This window comes from Vulpes lagopus, chromosome 3 (genome assembly GCF_018345385.1).
Source record: "Vulpes lagopus strain Blue_001 chromosome 3, ASM1834538v1, whole genome shotgun sequence".
In the NCBI taxonomy this organism is placed as follows: Eukaryota; Metazoa; Chordata; class Mammalia; order Carnivora; family Canidae; genus Vulpes; species Vulpes lagopus.
In genome coordinates, this window is record NC_054826.1 from 64,685,685 (window position 1) to 64,705,413 (window position 19,729).

The 19,729-nt window shown below is 38.2% G+C and overlaps 2 protein-coding genes across 4 annotated transcripts in view; one reads left to right on the top strand and one right to left on the bottom strand.

The window, feature by feature from the left end:
• Positions 1–2,641, top strand: part of ECD (ecdysoneless cell cycle regulator) — a 30,782-nt gene extending 28,141 nt beyond the window's left edge. Inside the window, exon 15 of the mRNA XM_041749092.1 lies at positions 2,579–2,641. Within this exon, the coding sequence (XP_041605026.1) occupies positions 2,579–2,604 (26 nt within the window). The 3' untranslated portion in view covers positions 2,605–2,641. The remainder of the gene's footprint in view (positions 1–2,578) is intronic.
• NUDT13 (nudix hydrolase 13) lies at positions 1,545–17,656 on the bottom strand. Of its 3 annotated transcripts, none has more exons than XM_041749094.1 (9): positions 17,533–17,656; positions 11,274–11,365; positions 8,368–8,507; positions 6,807–6,941; positions 5,709–5,815; positions 4,861–4,986; positions 4,592–4,736; positions 3,759–3,913; positions 1,545–2,644 (listed from the first exon to the last, which is right to left on the bottom strand). In XM_041749094.1, the coding sequence occupies exons 2-9, from the start codon at positions 11,354–11,356 to the stop codon at positions 2,450–2,452; spliced, it is 1,086 nt and encodes a 361-aa protein (XP_041605028.1). In that variant the 5' UTR covers positions 11,357–11,365; positions 17,533–17,656; the 3' UTR covers positions 1,545–2,449. The 3 variants fall into 3 exon arrangements, with proteins under 3 accessions (XP_041605028.1, XP_041605030.1, XP_041605029.1); XM_041749096.1 differs by having other exon boundaries at positions 4,592–4,703; positions 17,533–17,654; XM_041749095.1 differs by lacking the exon at positions 17,533–17,656 and adding an exon at positions 16,715–16,851.
• Positions 17,657–19,729: the final 2,073 nt, after the last annotated feature.

The following is a 19,729-nucleotide window of genomic DNA, read 5'->3' on the forward strand; positions in this document are numbered from 1 at the left end:
GTTTCACAGGCTAACCTTTCTGTGAGCCCCATATGTTGTCCACTTTGCATTAGTCTTTGTGATCTCATCTTAGGTACATACAAGGTTTTGAAGTCAGCAGAAGAAAGAAGAATCAAGCCCCTAGACAGCCCCTGAGAGGAGATACTCTGTGTTTAGAACTTTTTTTTTTTTAAGATTTATTTATTTATTTATTCATGAGAGACACAGAGAGTGAGAGGCAGAGACACAGGCAGAGGAAGAAGCAGGCTCCACACAGGGAGCCTGATGTGGGACTTGATCCCGGGACTCCAGGGCTATGCCCTGAACCAAAGGCAGGCACTCAACTGCTGAGCCACCCAGGCATCCCATGTGTTTAGAACTTTAAGTTTATCTTTATTGAGGATTAAAGGAAGAGAAAGGAGAGTGATAGGCAAAAATGAGAAATGAATGAGTTGCTTTTTTATTCGTTACCAGAAATGACCTTGAGCCAGACTCACTAATGACAAATACATTTAATATTTTACCTGTTTTTGCTCTTCTGTTTCTTGAACTGGGTGCGCTCTTTTTATTCTTAGCACCTTGACACTCATTGCCACATAAATGTTGTCCAGCCAGGCAGGCCCTGTACCAAAGTTCCTTTTATTTATCTGCCATTTTCATTACCCAAGTCCTGTCCTCTTTTGCCACAGCTTTCAGATATCCAGATATCCTTGGAGTTCTTCTTAGAAGCCCTCTTCCCCTCACTGCCAGGAAACAAAGTTCAATGTCGCAGCTCTTCTATTAGCCTCTCTCATCTTTTCTTTTCCAAAACAACACATTAATCCAAAAGCAAACAGTTACTCCATGTTAAGTTTGAGAAACTCACAACCAGGAATCCTGCACACTCCCCTTTCTATCAGTATTTTCAGACTGGGGATGTGTACACATGTGCTCACAAACACACCCACAGAGAGATAGAAAAGATTGGGAGATGGTAATACACATGGACCCTGAACTGTTTTCTTCTAACTGCAAGATATGAAGAAATCTCAGGACCTCTCTTTCGAGAGTGCTTTTCCCTTCTACATGCTGGGTTCAGTTCAGGTCAGGGCAAGCTGCCAACCTAACAGGACAATCAAGTCCCATCACATACTATCCCTCAACATTTCCTGATGAAGGCACTTTGATTTCCCCAAAGCACTGATGATTTGCTAGCAATGGCAAAAACAATGATCTTTTGGGATCAAAGGGAAATTCAGTGCTTCATCTTGTCTAGTTCTAGAATCACTTTTGCTTAGTCCTGCACACTTTGATGTGTTTACACATCCAAATAATCTTAGGATCACTGGCACTTGTGTCTTTGCCTAAAATCATCCGAAGATACAACTCTTTCCCAGCCATTCCTCTTTTCAAACAGACCTCTAACAATATTTCTTCTGCACGTTGCTTCAGTTGTTCCACACTTGAAACCTGGACTTAAATGTTTATCACACTAATAGATTCCTTTTCTCTCCACCTACCCCTTGCCCCAGATTCTCACTTTCTACAATATCCTCACTTCATAAGACAGAAAAATACATCTCAGCAAAGGTGTAGAAATTTATTTTATTTCCTCCAGATAAATTCTCCCCTATGACAAGGTATGGAATAACATATATGAATAATGAGTAATCCTAAATTTAGTTTATCCCATAAAACAAGAAAATGGTTCACCTTCACTTAGCTGAAGTTACAACACATAACTGGGTATGCAAATGGCAGTGACCATTTTATATCTAGGAAATCAGAAAAAGTGATTATCTTTTCCATGGGTCACATGCTGAGCAAGTAACAGCAAAAGACTTAGCTATCTTAAGCCCCGCCGGGATGCAGTTACCTCAGCAGAATATCACTGCATCTGATTTATTAGAGTACTCTGAGGAAGACATTGGCTCCCACTTCCCACTTTTCTTCATCTCTTCAGATTACTTAAAGAAATATAACTTTTATTTAAATACCATGTACAAAATAATTACCTGTACACAAGTTGTATAATGTTATATTGTGCTATTTTTCTTAATTCTGTGAGGATGAAAAGTAACTCAGTATGGGCTGAGATTTGCTATGTATCTTCAATACTAAGATAAAATTAAAATTATACTGGGCACATTTTGGCAGTTAGTATAAACCCAGCATTAACAAGATACATGCTGAAAGATGTTTGCTTCCGAGGCCTCAGTAAAAATGAGTGAACGGGGGCCTACATCCAAACTAATGTTTCAATCTTCCCTCTGATTTTGACAATCGTCATTATCAGTTTGCATTCTGATTGCCTATGAATAGGAACTTCCCTAACACTGCTATTAGAGACATCCCATTGTAGGGTCACCTTTCACTCTGCCTTAGTATGAAGTTGGCTTGGAGATGGCCTTTGGTCACCTCCTCTTTATCAACTGATCTCTCTTTTGCCACTCCAGGATAGTGAGGAGGGATCTAGGTGCCTCAATCTGAGCTAAGCTGGCAGGGTAGAGCAGGATGGCTTTTCCACCCATTCCTTAATCAGTTGGTGGGCAATGGCTAACTTGGGGGGCAGCCAGAATGTCCCATTCTGTTGCTGAGTATATGGATTATTTCTCCTCAGGGCTGTGGCCACCTCATCATGACTGAACCAGCCAGCTGCCTCGAGTTCTTTCAGGTTCACCTGGATCTAAAAGACATAAGAAAAAAACAGAATGTAAGGCTAGGAGCTACAAAATTTAGGATACTTTGGCCAAAGGTGAGAAAATGTTCCCAGAACTGAGCAATACCTAGGATCTACGGGCTGAGAGATAATCAGTTTTAGCTATTGTGCAGAAGCAAAAGAGACATAATTAAAAGGTGAGAGTTAAATATATTGTTTTAAATAGTGTAAAAGAAAAAAGTGCATTTTAAAAATCCTAGAAGCACAAATACTGAAATACTAAAGAGTGGTTAACAGTGAGGTGTAATATATAAATAATTCTTGATTAACTTTCAATTTAAAAAGAACATAAAATTACTCTTCTCTAAAGGATAAGGGATAATTAATGATTATCAAAAGCATATGGGACGCCTGGGTGTCTCAGTGGTTGGGTGTCTGCCTTCAGCCCAGATCCTGAAGACCTGGGATTGAATCCCGCATCAGGGTCCCTGCATGGAGCCTGCTTCTCTTTCTGCCTGTGTCTCTGCCTCTCTCTCTCTGTATCTCTCATGAATAAATAAATTAAATTAAATCTTAAAAAAAAAAAAAAAAAGCATAGTATCTTCTTTGTAATGCACACTGCAACCACAGGAAGCTGAGACAAATGAGATATTATTCTATGCAAACCAAAACACAATAGACTTTGGCAAGTAGTGACCACACTGCCATCTATCAGGGATGCTACAGAAGAGCAAGACAAGGCTGGATAAGACAATGTCTAAATCCCTTTCGACCAGAAGTTCCTATGATTTCATATAATTAGTCCCCAAAATCCTAACAAACTCAAGCAATAAGACCAATCCTGAAAGCAGTCACTTACTTTGATATACTTATTGTGTGCCTACTCTGCTCTGTTAAGTCCTGATGAAAAATAAATTGACACATGACTGAGATACATACAAAGAAGAACAGTAACTGCATTGGCACTCTGAATTTCCTTGGAGATTGTTTCCTTTACAAGATTGCAAATTCCTTAAGGGAACAAATCGTGAGTTGCACATCTTCATACAAGATAGACAGTGATGGACTAGACAGGTGCCTACTGACCAACTTGGGTGAAGCAAAGGGAATATCACAGCATAAGGGAAGCATGAGAACTTACCTCTGTCTGCCCTGGTTTCACAGATGCATGACAAGCAATCATGAGTGAGCTATTAGGAAAAGACCAGTGCTGGGATGCAGAGTACTTCAGTCTTTCCAACTCCAGTCCCACCTCTTCTGCAACTTCTCTCCGGACAGCCTCTTCCAGACTTTCACCTATAAGCACTCAGATTAATTCAGGACAGCCCTGCAGCAGGAAGGGTGATACAGATGCCCATTTGTGAAAGGAGCACAAAACTGGCTCCAAAGTTTCATGAAGTATTCTTGGGAAAGCCTTAAATTCCTGAGCCTTTACAACAACAGGACTCAAGTCTGGAGTTGTGTGCTGACTTAGTTAGTGAGAATGCAGAATAAGTGACAAAGAGGCTACTGCTGACCTCAACTTTAATAAAATTCTAATCCCATGTTTTACATTTTGTAAATGTTACCCCACTAGACTGAGGAAAAAGAAAAACCTATAACTATCTATTGAATTCTAATTAATACAATGCATGCTGAAATATTTAGGGAGAATCGTACTAATGTGTGCAAACTATACATCAAAGAATAAAATGAATTGATGGATGGATAGATCTGTGATAAAAGTAAATGAAGAAAACAGTTATAGGATCTAGGTGGTGAATGAGTGTCAACTGTATAATTCTTTCAGCTATGCCATATGTTTGAAAACTTGCCTGATATTGGAAAATTCTAATGCCAGAAGGCAGTTTTCTTGACTTGATAGGGAACAGTATGCTTCAGACTCAAAGCACAACAGCAACAAAACAAAAAAATACCTACAATTGTTAAGCCCTTGTGTCCTCTGGGCATCTGTGCATGCCCTAAACCTCTTACCTATATCACAAAAACCTGCCAAGGCAGAATACATTCCCTTGGGAAAGGAACTCTGGCGGGCAAGCAGGCATCGGGTCCCATCCGACACCAGAGTGATCACCACAGGAGCCATCTGGGAAGAGGGGATGGAAATTCGAGTTGGGGCCTGTTAATGGGATGAAGGAGTAGATAACTAAGGGAAGCCTTTTAATTATATAGGCCTTTACTACTCCCTGGGCAGACTAGCACACAGTCTTCTTGGATCACTGTCCTTTTAAAGTAGTGCTTACCTGTGGATAATAGATGATCTTACTGGAAGGGCACACGCGCTTGCTGCCAGCCACATTTTTCTTGGTGGGCTGCCCACTTTTGCTACAGAACTGATGAGCATCATGCCAACGGAGAAGAGCCTGAGCCTAGGAATACAAAGGTAGGCTGATTTCATTTGGAGAGGACATGGAGCTCATATATAATCAGGCTGGGCCTCGTATTGAGAACAATTCAAAGAGAAAAGCTAATTCCTTTCCAGCTCACCTACTTTACCCAGTTATTGACTGAACTTTAAAATAAGGAAACTATCTGAACAGACTCCTCTAGCATCTGAAATATGAATAAAAGGAAACATTTTAAATGTATTATGAATTATTTAAAATACATATATATATATGGGATTATATATATATATATATATATATATATATATATATATATATATATATAGGATTCCTGGGTGGCTCAGTGGTTTAGCGCCTGCCTTTGTTTGGCCCAGGGCGTGATCCTGGGGACCTAGGATCAAATCCCACAACAGGCTCCCTGTATGGAGTCTGCTTCTCCCTCTGCCTGTGTCTCTGCCTCTCTCTCTGTGTGTTTTCATGAATAAATAAATAAATAAAATATTTTAAAAAAAGATCTGCATGTCCTTAGAAGAAAATGGTCCTGCCAAAAATAAGGGCAAAAGAAAGAAGAATAAGCAGTCGGCCTACAGCACACTGTCCTGCCAAGGTTTGTAGGAAGGACTGTGATCTATCTGCAGAAGAAGACATCAAATGTCATTCTAGCCTTGTGCATGCATGCCATATATTCACTCGTAAACACTGCTTTACTAAATTTCCTACAGAACTGAGAAATCAGAATCTACCGTGGTCAGCAAGGAGGCATCCTTTGTGTTCAGCTGAAATAGAGCCTTCCTCAGATCAGTGAAAGAGCCCTTGAGTTCTATCTCCATTTCTGCTTTCTGTAAGGAAGCTAGAAAACGAGAACAGAGGATAAGATGAAACAAACACTAAACTTTGCCTTCAGGCCCCTCCCTCTCTAACTGCCTGTTAGAGCAGTCTTTCCCAAACTCACCTAATAATACTCAACCAGGGAAAATAAAAAAAAATATGTAGGTTCTCAAGCCTCTACATAAAGTTTCTGAACAGCAGGTGAGTGAGGCCCAGAATTTTTATGTTTCAACAAGCACTAGGTAATTTCTTATTTTCAGGCAAATTTGAGAACTATCAGAGCATAGTATTTCTCAAGATCCTCTTCAGAGGGGTGCCTGGGTAGCTGGGCTGCTGAGCCTCTGCCTTTGGCTCAGGGTGTGATCCTGGGTTCCTGAGAATCCTGCATCGGGCCCCCTATGGGGAGCCTGTCTCTCTCTCTCTCTCATGAATAAATAAATAAATCTTTTAAAAAATATATCATCTTCAGAGTAATATTTGCATTAGCCATACACTATCCCTGGAAAAGAGGTAAAATGGGACCTCTAAGCTCCTATCTGCATTGCATTCCAGCATGATTACATTTAAAACCAGACCTGAAAGAGAAGGAAAGCCTACTAGGAGCCATGAATCTATACCCAATTGGTTCCCAAATGCAGGTCTGAGGACCCTGAGCCACTGCATGGTAATATGTTTACTCACCCAAGGTAAGAATGATGTCATGAATTTTTAAATGTTTCCTATGAAATATTTAAGAAATATAAAATGTATAAAGGTACAGAGAGTAATAAAATGAACATTTGCGTACCTACCACCTAGCTTAGAAAGTATTAAAATGTTCTCTATTTTTTTTAAATGATGACGACGGTAAATCACGACGGTAGTATTTTTTTTTCTTAATGTCCTAACTTAAAAAAAATACAAGGTTGATAACCTTTGGTACTCTCAAAATTTTCTTTGAAATTATGCTATTACATGGAATTCCAAAGTCTGAGCACTACTGGGAAATTCCCATTAGGAATAATGTTCTATACCATTTAGGGAAGAGGAGCTATTTAGACCTAGATCCAAAGCAAACCATGCTTCATGCTGTTTGGAGCATCCAATCAGTACCGAGTCTTCTATTCTTTGTGTGTCCTGTCCAAACTTAGCCAGGAGCCTTTCCAACTCTAAGAAACAGAAAAGGAGAAGGGAAGAAAACAAAGGCTTTCATTAAATCACGAGCAACTGGGCAGCCCTGGTAGCGCAGTGGTTTAGCGCCGCCTACAGCCTAGGGTGTGATCCTGGAGACCCTGGATCAAGTCCCACATCGGGCTCTCTGTATGATGCCTGCTTCTCCCTCTGCCTGTGTCTCTGCCTCTCTCTCTCTGACTCTATGAATAAATAAATAAAATCTTTTAAAAAATAAATAAATAAATCACGAGCAACCATATTAACCTTCTAGGAAATCATCTACTTCAGCTTGCAGTAGGTATACCTGCTTCTAGCTGCTGCCCTGCAGCTAATTAGCTATATAATCTTGGTCTAATAATTTAACCTCTCTAGGCCTCCATCTTCCCAATAATAACCTGAAGTGTTTAGACTAAAGAAGGAACTCTAGCTGTTTAACACTGTATTCTATGATTGTATCATGAAAGGAGCATATCCCCTAGTTCAAAAGATACATGACAGTTAATGTATTATGGCACTGAAAAAAAGTGTCATGCTTAAAATGCTAGAAACCAAATCAGTTACATATAATTTAGTCTCCAGATTATGCTGAGTGTGTGGGCTAGGGTAGACTATTCATCCAAGATCCCAGTCTGTATAAGACACGTGCTGTACATGGAGAAAATCTGTCCTGTGCATGAAGGACTTATATTTGTTTACAATGCAACATAGCATTGCCTTCTGATGGCATCCTTATATTCTTCTGCACTGCTAGGAACTACCTATTCAAATACTCAACATCTGACCCATGGAAGAAATTCATTGAAAAAAAAAAAAGAAAGAAGGAAAGAAATTCACTGGCTTTGTATTTAGAAGTAACTCAGTGTATAGTGACATCATATACAACTGAAAGTTGGTACTTTGAATGCCAAATCCCAGTGGCTTATATATCTCTAGTTATATACCCTAAAAGAGTTCTCAAACAAATTAATTTTAATTCACTTTTAATTTTGACTCTTCTAGAAGAAATGAAGCCATGATGCAAATCCTAGACATTAGAACAGTATGCAATTCCATGAAGGCTTGGAAATCACTGGTTTAAGCAGGGTTTGGCTTTATAAGTCATGTGTTCTCTGTCACAACTACTCCACTCTGCCACTGTAGTGCAAACACAGCCACAGACAGTATGAAAATGAATGAGCATGGCTGTGTTCCAATAAATATTTACAAAACAAGAGGTGGGTTCCAATTTGGACAGCAGTTTCAATGACCCCTAGTTTATCACCAAATAATATTTGGGCAGCTCTGGTTTATACACTCAATAATCAGTAGAAAGAGTTTGAAAAATCTGGACTCTAAAGTTGAAGATCTCAGGGATCTGATATTGATGAAATTCTGCTTAATTGCCACAGCCTGGTCTACTCTACTGGTCCTCTTTGGGCTTACCTAGTAGGCTATACTGGGGGGCCTGGTACCGTTGTTCTGATTTCTGAAGCAAAGGAGCCAGACTATGAAAGAGGTAAAATGCTCCTGTCTGCTGGGCTTTTTTACATGCATCATCATCTTCTTTCAGTTCAAATAAATACCTGTATTTTGGAAATAATCAAAGCATTACAAAACCACACTTAATTACTTGTACAGCACTCATCTTTCAGAATTCTGTCCTTGCATCCCTCTCCTATCACAGTTATTTCACTTATATCCTAAGTGGCTCTAAAAAGGATTTTAGTTCCTTCCTTTGTGCTACTTACTGTACATCTGGCCCATACCTCTGTGGCTGCACTTATACTATTTGTTAATTTGTCTGTCTCCCCCCAAAAAACTATGATCTCCTTAAGGGCAGCGTCAGCCTTAGTTCTCTATCTCCAGTAATTAACATACTAAATGGCTCAATTCAATAAATAGTTATTGAATTGAACTTCAAGGGTAATAAATATTTACTGAATTGAACCTCAAGGTACTTTGCCAATATTATGCTGTGAGGCAAGAATTTACATGCAGTGGAGTGAAAGGAAAACAAGTACAGTGATAAAACATCAACCACAAAATCCCTAGAAATGGGAGCAGACTTTATTATTGCAGATAAAGAGCAAACACTATACCTTAAGTAACACTGTCATTCAATGTAGGGATGATAAAGAGCAGATTTTACCTTAATACATTCCTGCCTCCAACACTAGTCCCCCACATGGACACCGTTAGCTCATTATCTCTACCGAAGAGACTGCTGATGGGAAATAAAGCCTATACTTGACCACACTTATTTAATAAGTATAATATCTTCAATAGCCAAAATACAAATGTGGAAAACACAACATCCTATCATTAGTTTCTCTAAGAGAAATAGCATTGGATCCAGTTCTAGGCTTTTCAAGCACCTTCATTAAGATTAATTTCAAGAGCCTTGGAAACCAGGTCAGGGTCCACGTGATTCAGGGGGTACTGAATGTAGATTCTCCTTCTGGAGCCTTAGGGATAACCATTTTTGCCTATTAAAAGCCCTAAACAGACTCAGATTTATGGCAGATTTTGTCACTTATGTAGCCATCACAGTTTAAAGATATTTTCTGTAGGATCTGGGAGCTTTTGTAATACCAAAAAAGTTAGCTCAACATGAAACTACAAAGCTAAATGATAAATGTGCCCCAGTGGCATCTTTAGGAACCTATTTTTTACTGTATGATAAAAGGGGTCACAATGAGCTCTTTATAAACACAAGACCAAAGAAACTTGAGATTTTAATACTCAGGGTATTTTTAAACTCATTATAAGTGACTGCAGCTTCCTGGGGCAAAGACTTAATGCATGTCAAAGGAGAGACCTGTGCCACTCAGAAGTTACCAAATATAAACAATAGAACAAACACTGCTGCCTTCCTAAAAGAACAGTAAGAGTGGTACAACCTGTGCTTTGCCCTAATGACCCTAAAAAGCAAAACACCTACAAAAACACCCAGGTTAAGGTCTTAAGCCTGGGGCCTCATTGGAACTGGAACCGAGATCCCAAAAGCTCCTTACCTTCTTGATCAGGAACACTAATTTTAAAAATTCATTTCCCCCTTTAGTTATAAAAGCAGGGAAACAACTCTAAGATTATCAGACTGAAGCTGTTGTTTTCCTATTTAAAAAAATAAAAAGTCATCCCATAAAAATCAGTTAATACAGTTAGTAATTTGTTCAAAAAAGGGAAATCATCAAGAATCTCACCATTCAGGGATGATCACTGTTCACACCTGGGAATTCTCCAAACTATTTATTGTTTATCTGTACATATATAGGTATATTCAGAATCATGCCTTTTTTCTTTAACATTCTTTTCACACCATCTTCTTTATTGATAGAATTTCATTCTAAATGATTGATTCAATTCTAAATGATTTTTTATTCATTTTAAAACCACTTTAATATAGCCATTTTTAGACTTCTCAATAATTGTTCCATAATTCAATTATTGTTCTTAAGAGTCTCATCCTGAGAACTACAAATAACCTAAATGCCCAACGATATCTACTCTAAGTACAGCAATTTTCTTTTCTCACTCTTGTTCATGTAACACTGTATGCTTATGGGCCTTTAAATTTTGGACTGGGCACTCATGTTTGGCAGAGCTTTTCATGTACAAAGCCCTGGTTATGGGTATATCTCTTCAGAGGAGTTTTACATTTGCTTCTGCATAGTGCCCAGGGGTCTTATAAGTCTACAACTACTACTTACATTCTTTTCCTGGGTTGGGGTTAGGGGACCATAACACAGATGGTACAAATTTAAACCCCAAACTATGGGAACAGGCTTGTGATTTCAAATTTGCCCAGGCTATGACAAAGAAGTCCTTTACCATCTTCCTGTAGTGCTGTAGGTTTTGGGTTTTTTTCTGGTCTACCTTTAACTAGTAGTTTAGTTCCTTAGGGGGTGAGGGGTGAGAGAATTAGAATTATCTACCTTATTTTCAGGAAACTTCATGAACTATTATTATTCAGTAGAGTTTTTAATTCCATCATAGAGATGTGCCATCATTTAATTAATCTCTCCCTTATTGTTGATTCATCCATTCAACAAGCCTCCGATGCCTACCATGCACCAGGTGTTGTGTTGTGCACAAGGCATACCACCATGGGAAACACAAAGTTATTATCTTAATAGAACTTAATATTTAAGTATGTTAGATATTTTAGGTATATTTGAATTTTAGTTAATTTAGAATTTTTTCCATTATAAATGATTTGCAGTGAATATCCTTATATGTATATCTTAATCATGCATCCTTAATCCTCAAAATAGGATTTTGAGATATCTGTATTTTATAATTTGGTGGGCCAAAGAGAATAATCAGACCTCAGGTTGGTCACAACTCACCGGGTCTTAGTGACATAAGTTGACAGCAGCCTATAACACCAAAAAGATTTTTTCCTGCAAGCAATTCCACAATACAGGGACATTGTCAGGTCCTTAGAGAAAAGAGGAGTTAAAAAAAGAAAAAGTCATAGTATGCAATTTAAAGTAATGAATCACCAAGAGAGTTATACTTTAAACCAGACTTTTTAAGATTAAGGAAAGAGAAACTGAATAGGAGTCAGATGATCTGGCTTCTAAATTGCACTTAAACCGCTAATTAGCTATGGGAGTTCAACTTTTCAGTACCTCAAAATTGAAACTTGTTCTGCCTACCTAACAGGTTATTGTGAGAATCCACTGTCTACAAAAAATATATGTTCCTTCTTCCATATTGGAGGATTGTTGCTAGAAGGTAGCTGCAAAAAAAAAAAAAAAAAAAAAAGAAGGTAGCTGCTAAGCCACAGTCTACATTTCTCTCTTATATCTAAGCAGGGCCAAAGGTAGGTCTTAACAATGGAATGTGAGTGGAAGTGATGTATCTCTCCTAGGCTGAATCAGCTAAGAAGTAGGTATGCCTAAGGGGCGCCTGGGTGGCTCAGTCAATTGAATGTCCAATTCTTGGTTTCATCTCAGGTCCTGATCTTGGGGTGATGGGATCAAGTCCCACATCAGGCTCCTTGCATGGAGACTGCTTCTCCTTCTGCCTGTCTCTCTGCCTCTCACTCTGTGTCTCTCATGAATAAATAAATAAAATCTTAAAAAAAAAAAAAAGTACATATGCCTTCTCCATTCTCTTTCCTCCTTCTGCTTGGAAGACTCTGGAATAGCAGAGTCATTGAAATGTAGAAGCCTGGATCCTTGAATCACAACCTAGAGAAAAGCCACCTGCCAGGGCACGTGGTTAGCTCAGGGATTGAGCATCTGCCTTTGGCTCAGGTCATGATCCCGGGTCCCTGGGATCGAGTCCTGCATCAGGCTCCCTTCAGGGGGCCTGCTTCTTCCTCTGCTTATGTCTCTGCCTCTCTCTGTTTCTCATGAGTACATAAATAAAATCTTTTTTTTTTTCATAAATAAAATCTTAAAAAAAATGCCACCTGCCAACTAAAGACACCCCCACCCCTGCTTTGGAATATTTATGAGTAAGAAATAAACATAAGCAACTAAACTTTTGAAGTTTGTTACAGTGGCTAGCATGACTCTAATAGACCAGGTAAGACCGGGAGTGTCTCCAGAATAATGGGGCTAAGTTTCTTAGAATATTTGAAAACTAAAGTCCCTCTGAGAATGAAGTAAAAGGAATCCTATAGATAAGAAAAATATAAAAATCATGGCCATTTGGACAACATCTCAAAAGGCAGCTATGCAAATCTACATGAATCTAAGGTATTTTCTATTTTGTGTATCTCATTGTGAGAGAAAATCAATTCTCTATCTTACAAATTCATTCTACAGAAGATGATTCCTTTTAAATTGTATACCAGTAAGTATTTTATTCCCCATGAAAAATACATTTCACATTGGCAATAAAAGTCAAGAAGTTCCACTGAAACGAGAAAATCAGTACAGTTAATTAACCAACCACCCTTTTAACTGTGCCCAAGGGAAGCAAGCTTTGACACTGAACAAATTACTGAAGAACATCTAAAGTTTAGGCTTACTTCTTGGTTGCATAATTATGAATCACTGATGACTAATCCTTGGATAGTTTTGGCTACAATCTATGTCCTAGCCAAGGGTAAAATATATTTAGTAAATGACATTCAACAAAAAGTGCTTGTTGAAAACTGACTTTATGCAAGGTCCTTTAAGAAAACACAAAAATGTACTAGATGAAAAACCTGTCAAGGGACTCTAGCAGGAGAGAAAAAACAAACATAGCTTTCCCAGAAGACAACATGTGATATGTGGGTTATAAAGCATTCTAGGAGAATATTAAAAGCGTAATTCCTACTTTAATAACCCAAAGACTTGTTGATACACTGGAAGAAATGTGTTTACATTTCTCATATATGGATATGTCATATGTATATGTCCAGGTACAAACTCTGAGAATATAAGTTGGTGCAATATTTGGGGGGGGGCAATTTGGGAATATCTATCGAAATGTTAAATAAACATCCCTTTCACCTAGCAATTCCACTTCTAGGATTTTATCCTGAGAGGGAAAGGATATGTATAGGAATCTTAACTGAAAAGTATGTTAAAGGGGAATAAAATACAGCTCTTAAAAATAAATAGAAAAGGGGCTCCTAGGTGGCTCAGTTGGTTAAGTATCAGACTCTTGGTTTTGGCTCTGGTTATGGTTTCAGGATCCTGGGATAAAGCCCTGCGTCAGGGTCTACACTCAGCAAGGAGTCTGTTTGGTAGTCTCTCTCTCTCCCTTACCCTCTCCCTCCCACTCTCTCTCTCTCTCTCAAATAAACCAAATCTTTAATTAAATAAATAAAGATAACAATGGAAACATTCATATATAGTAACAGGGAAAAACATTCACAATATATGATTAACTAAGAAAAGCAAGTAATATTTGGTTTACCATGATCTAATTAATTTATAGAGGAAAGGACATGGGGGAACCTGAGTAGCTTAGTGAGTTAGGCATCTGACTGTTGATTTCCGCTCAGTCATGATCTCAGGGTTGTAGGATTGAGCCCCATGTTGGTTGGTCTTGGCATGGAGCCTGCTTAAGATTCTCGCTTTCCCTCTCCTTCTGTCCCTGCTCGCCCCCACTTCTCTCCCTCTCTAAAAAAAGACTGAAGGAAAAGGGCATATACATATCAGTAAACATAAATTATATATGTATTTATTTCTTTTTTTAAAGTAACTAGAAGTATACATACCAAATCGTTAACAGGTGGCTAATTTGGAAAAGTGGGATGGAGAGAGGAGTTGAAAAGGGTACTTATAATTTTTACTTTGTACATTTCTGTATTTAAAAAAAAATTCTAACCATATGTATGTACTCCTTTTACAATAAAATAAGTATATTAAAAATAGTCTTCCTGAGACTAACTGCATAATGAGGCTAATTGGAAGCCATTGTACTCAGGAGAACCTCGCCAAATTGCCTGGGAGACCAAAGAAATTCCTTTGGTGAATTCCTTGAATCCTGAGAGCCAGGAGCTGTTTGGTTGCAGCTTTACCAACTAATCTGTGTGGCCCACTGTACTTGACTGACTGCCTGCTGTTTTGCCTAGTTTCTGTTACTAAATTAACCTTAGCCAGTTGTAGATTATCATGGTCTGCTGATTCATGGGATGGTGGTCATAGAGCTTGTAAAAACTATAGTCAAGCTCTTAATGCAGCTTTGAAAAAATATTAACAATCAGGAGAAAACCAGGCTTATTTTAACTGAAAATTCTATCTTCGTTGGTACAGTCATAAAACTAGTAGATAAAGATTAGGTCTAATTCCTTTTTTGAATGGTCCCTTGTATATTTTTATTATACATCTTACATAAAAACAGTATAGAGATTACTGAAAAGTCAAAGAAGAGAAAATGATTTCCTTAAAAATCAGCTGTAACTGTATTTTTCTCTTTTAAATAGGTCGTTTAAATTATAAAATTAAGAGAACTACATTACAGGATCTCTAAAAAAGAGAATTGTGAGGGCATCCATAATGTGGCCACATAAACATAACATAATTTAATATGTGTTTCCTAATCTTTTTAGACATACAAATTCTACATATTTGTAATCAGAGTACACATTTTTGTCAACTTGCTTTCATGAAACACATCACAAGCAGTTTTCTATGTTTTTGTACAAGCTACATAATTTTTTAAGCTGCAAAATACTACATTCAGGTAGACATCCTTATTTTTCTAAACATTCTCAATGTATTTTAGACATTTAGGTTGCTCTGATTTTAAATTATCAGAAATAAAATACCACTAAATCTGTGTGCTGATATTTTCAGGTTACTTCTTTAAATTTCCCAAAGTAGAATTACTGGGACAAAATTCAGTTTAAAATCATATGGGTCTTCTACACATTGCCAAACTTTCAAGAACTTTCATTTTATATTTCTTTGATAACTATAGAGATTGAAAGTGTTTTGAGATTTAATAGATCTAGTTCCCCTTTTGCAAACTGCTTGATGTCCTGTGCTCATTTATTTACTGTGGTTTTGGCCACTCTAGATTTTATTTTATTTTATTTTTTATTTATTGATGATAGTCACACAGAGAGAGAGAGAGAGAGAGGCAGAGACACAGGCAGAGGGAGAAGCAGGCTCCATGCACCGGGAGCCCGACGTGGGACTCGATCCCGGGTCTCCAGGATTGCGCCCTGGGTCAAAGACAGGTGCTAAACCGCTGCGCCACCCAGGGATCCCCACTCTAGATTTTAGAATCTTATAGTACATTTATTGTATTTTTCCAAAATATCACAGAAACACGTTATAGGAACCAACTGTTATATGTATTGCTTTTCTTTTCTTTTTTTAAACTTTATCTATTATTCATGAGACAGAGAGACAGAGACACCAACAGACTCCACACAGGGAGCCCGACGTGGGGACTAGATCCAAGATCTCCAAGATCAGGCCCTGGGCTGAAGGCGGCGCTAAACCGCTGAGCCACCTGGGCTGCCTTGTATTGCTTTTCTTTGTGAAGCAGCCATTCAGAAGGAACCTCGATACAAAAAAAAAAAAAAAAGGCTCTTTTAACAATGAGAATATGTGAAATTACATTAGAATGAAAATATAATTTCTTATAACTCCATGCTATTTAGGAATCTAATGCAGAGAAAATGTGTTACTTTTTTCTAACTGGTTTGTGATTTTTTACTCTCTTAATGGTCTTCAGTGCGATGTTTTATTCAAAGTGTATTGGCTTAAGGTCTCACCTTTAGCAAACATGCTGGAAAACAACTGGTAAACCTGCCATGATACTCAAATCCAGCTGCTCAAATGCCACATTTCCAACAGAATCATTGTTTTTGTTTAAATTGGCAGCTATTATTGTATTTTACTCCTGAGAGCATGCTGGGGATAAAAGTTCACTATTCACAAAATAAGTCTTGGAAGAAAATACTAGCACCGTTATTCTTATGTTAGATGACAAGCTCAGGCCTGTTTTGTTTATAGGGTCTGTGTGTATCTCCAAACCAAGGAAGGGACAGGGAAGCAAACAATTAAAGAGACTCAATTTTATTCTGGGCTCTGTCACTGACTGAATTTGTGATCTGGAGCTGTCATCTAACTTCTGGGAGCTTGGTTTCTATCTCACTTCTCACAGGGGAAGGAAGGAAGGAGAGAAAATGGATCTAAAGTATACTATAACCATGTCAGGTTTTCACATACCTAATTCTCAGATCTGTAAAATCCTTAAATGTTGGAATTGTGTCTTTCCTATCTATAGCCCCTAGCACTGTGTCTATCACATTGTAAAACACTATCAATGAGAGTGAATGAATTTATCCCATTTTACAAGTGAGGAAGATAAAGCTTTAACTAACCTGAAATCATAATTTAGAAAGCAGCAGTTTCAAACCCAGGGCTATCTGGCTCCAAAACTCATGTTTTGATGAGACATACATGGGAAAGCACTTTTCAACATTCTTTTATAATTTATGTCTGATACAAAGACTGATAGAGACGAAAAATAATATTATTGTTACCAAAAACTATTCCATGAGGAGGCAAGGCTGATAAGATTAACCATTTCTCTCAAGGCCCTGTACTAAATAATTCCCACATTTCTCATCCTGTTCGTCTTAACAGAAGAACAATTACTTTAGAAAATACGACCGCATGAAGCAAAGGCCCACTCCAATCTCTGTGGTTATTTCTTCCGAGAAGTTTGGTAGTGTTTGAGAGAGCTCTTCAGCCTGTCTATTCATTACTGTGGACCTCAGTGGAATGGGGAAATACACAAAACTGAGGATCCACTGGGATCCAGATTTCAAGATCTTACTAAGCAGCTTTATGGTTCGCTTTCTTAAAAAAAAAAAATAAAAATAAAAATAAAAAGTTTCCTCCCTTAATTCAAAAATAATGCAGGCACAATGCAAAGAAGTCAGCAAATTCCATATTTAAACGAGTGTCCAAGAAAGTACCAGAAAAATATTAGCTTTAGTTAAAGAGATAGTTCCTGAGTTATGATGCAAAACCGTGTTCATTCCTTAGTTTCTCCAAGAAGGAGGAGACTAAGCTAACATCACAAAATGCTGTGACCGAGAGCTTTTTTTTTTTTTTTTCAAGTTTTGATTATGCCTTCCCATAAAATCCCTCCTGAGCTTAGAAGCTCAACAGTTTTCTGTTCCGCTGTACTCACTCTGAATTCTGTTGGGGGAGGGCGACTTCCTAGGCCTCAAGAATCTGCAGACACCAGGGAACTCCTAATATTCCTGGGAAGTAGGGCTTTCCCTCAGAGGGACCGATCATGCCTCCGCCACACTTCCCAGAATCTCCTAGAGGTGCACTCTGGGAAATGTAGTTCTGTTTTCATGCTAGCTGTTTAGTCCTACAAAGTCTTTGTTTTTCTTTTCTCTTTTGTTTTCATTTTTTTTTAATAAATTTATTTTAATTGGTAGTCCTACAAACTTAATCACGGTTATAAGCATGTTTTTGCCACACTTCCCAGAATCCACCTAGAGATGCACTCTGGGAATTGTAGTTTAATCCAGAGGCACGTGGCTCTCCACTCCAACTGCAAAGTTAACCGTAATTATCAAAAGCATGATTTAAGATCTTCTAAATCTATTACCAGGAAATCTACAGACCCTGTCTTTGGAGTAGCAGTAGATTCACTTTCGAATAACAAAAATATAGTCATTAAACCCATCCCAGTATACAAAAGGCATATTTTGCAGGGGAGGAGAGGGGCAGGAATTTAGATAACTTTCATCCTTTCTGTATCTCTATTTCTGTCTCTGACTGCCCACTTTAGAATTAGCTCTAATATTTCATGAAATACTGACCATTTAAAAGGACCTGGCTGTGTCTAAATGTGTGTTAGAATGTGTCGCTTGGTCAACCAGGGCAGGATTCCATGACTGGAAGCAGTCTCCTAGCAAAACTACTTTGGTTCTGCTCTCTTCTTACTATTAAAGTTGTTTGCTTATAGGAAAAGACATTTTTCAAGGCCTTTCATTCAACATGTATGTATGTATATATATATTAAAGATTTTATTCATTTATTTGGCAGAGAGAGAGCACAAGCAAGGGGGATCGGCAGGCAGAGGCGGAGAGGGAAGCAGGCTTCCCGCTGAGCAGGGAGACTGAGCAGGACGATGAGATCATGACCTGAGCCAAAGGCAGAATTTAACCAGCTGAGCCACCCAGGTACCCCTATTCAACATGTTTTTTTTTTTTTTTTTTTATGATAGTCACAGAGAGAGAGAGAGGCAGAGACACAGGCGGAGGGAGAAGCAGGCTCCATGCACCGGGAGCCTGATGTGGGATTCGATTCCGGGTCTCCAGGATCGCGCCCTGGGCCAAAGGCAGGCGCCAAACCGCTGCGCCACCCAGGGATCCCTTCAACATGTATTTAATTGAACAGTTAATAAGCACTAGATATAGCAGGAGGAAAAACATGAAAATTTCTGTCTTCATGCAACTTACATGCTAAAGGAAGAAACAAGTAAATATACAATGTGTCTGTTTTTAAGTGTTGAGGAGAAAATGAAGCAAGATAAGAGGAGAGAGGATTTTGCTATTTTATATAGGATGGCCATATAAAAGGTTTGTTTGTAAAGGTGATAATTGAATAAAAACACTGAAGGAGTTGAGGAAGGAAGCCAAGCGGAAATCTATGAGAAGAGATTTGTAGACAGAAAGAATTAGCAGATGCGTAGGTCCTGGGGAGGATGTGTAACTGGCAGGTCTGAGGAAAGCCTAAGACAAAGCATGATGATTAGAAATGAGGTCAAAGAGTAGCCAAGTATCAGATCACATAGCGCTTCACAAGTCTTACAATTCTTATAGAACCAATGTAATGCTTTTGATTTTTACTCTGAAAGGGATGAGATGTTATAGAAGGATTTGAACAGGAGAGTGAGACAATTTGACTTACATTTTAAAGGAATTACTACTGGAGTGTGGTGATTAGACTGTAGGGAATATGGGTTGTTAAATCCTGAATATCATTGTTAATATGTAACTTGGTTACATGGGTAGGAAGAACAGTAATTCTGATTGTTGACCAGCCATTTCTTTGGGACCTTTCCATTAACACACGAACCCAAGCATTTTATCAGATTGATTAATTTTCCTTAAGGAAGCACAGAATATTCTGAGGGATACAAGATTATAAAGTCAATAAATTCCAAAGAGATGGGGAAACATGCTTAGAGAAAGTTAGGGCTCTAATGATTTCTTAAAAAATCAAAATAACTATATTTTTGAGCAATTAAGTGTTAGGTGCAATATAATACAAATAATGCTATGATCTGAATGTGTTCCCTCAAAATTCATACACTGAAATAATAATACCCAATGTGATACTATTAGGAGGTGAGGCCTTTGGGAAG

Excerpts from the sequence above, each read along its gene's own strand:
- NUDT13 (XM_041749094.1), bottom strand. The coding sequence starts at position 11,356 with ATGTCCCTGTATTGTGGAATTGCTTGCAGGAAAAAATCTTTTTGGTGT. Across the intron at positions 8,508-11,273 it reads ACTTATGTCACTAAGACCCG|GTATTTATTTGAACTGAAAG; the intron begins GTGAGTTGTGAC and ends TCCAAAATACAG. Across the intron at positions 2,645-3,758 it reads TGAAACCAGGGCAGACAGAG|ATCCAGGTGAACCTGAAAGA; the intron begins GTAAGTTCTCAT and ends TATGTCTTTTAG.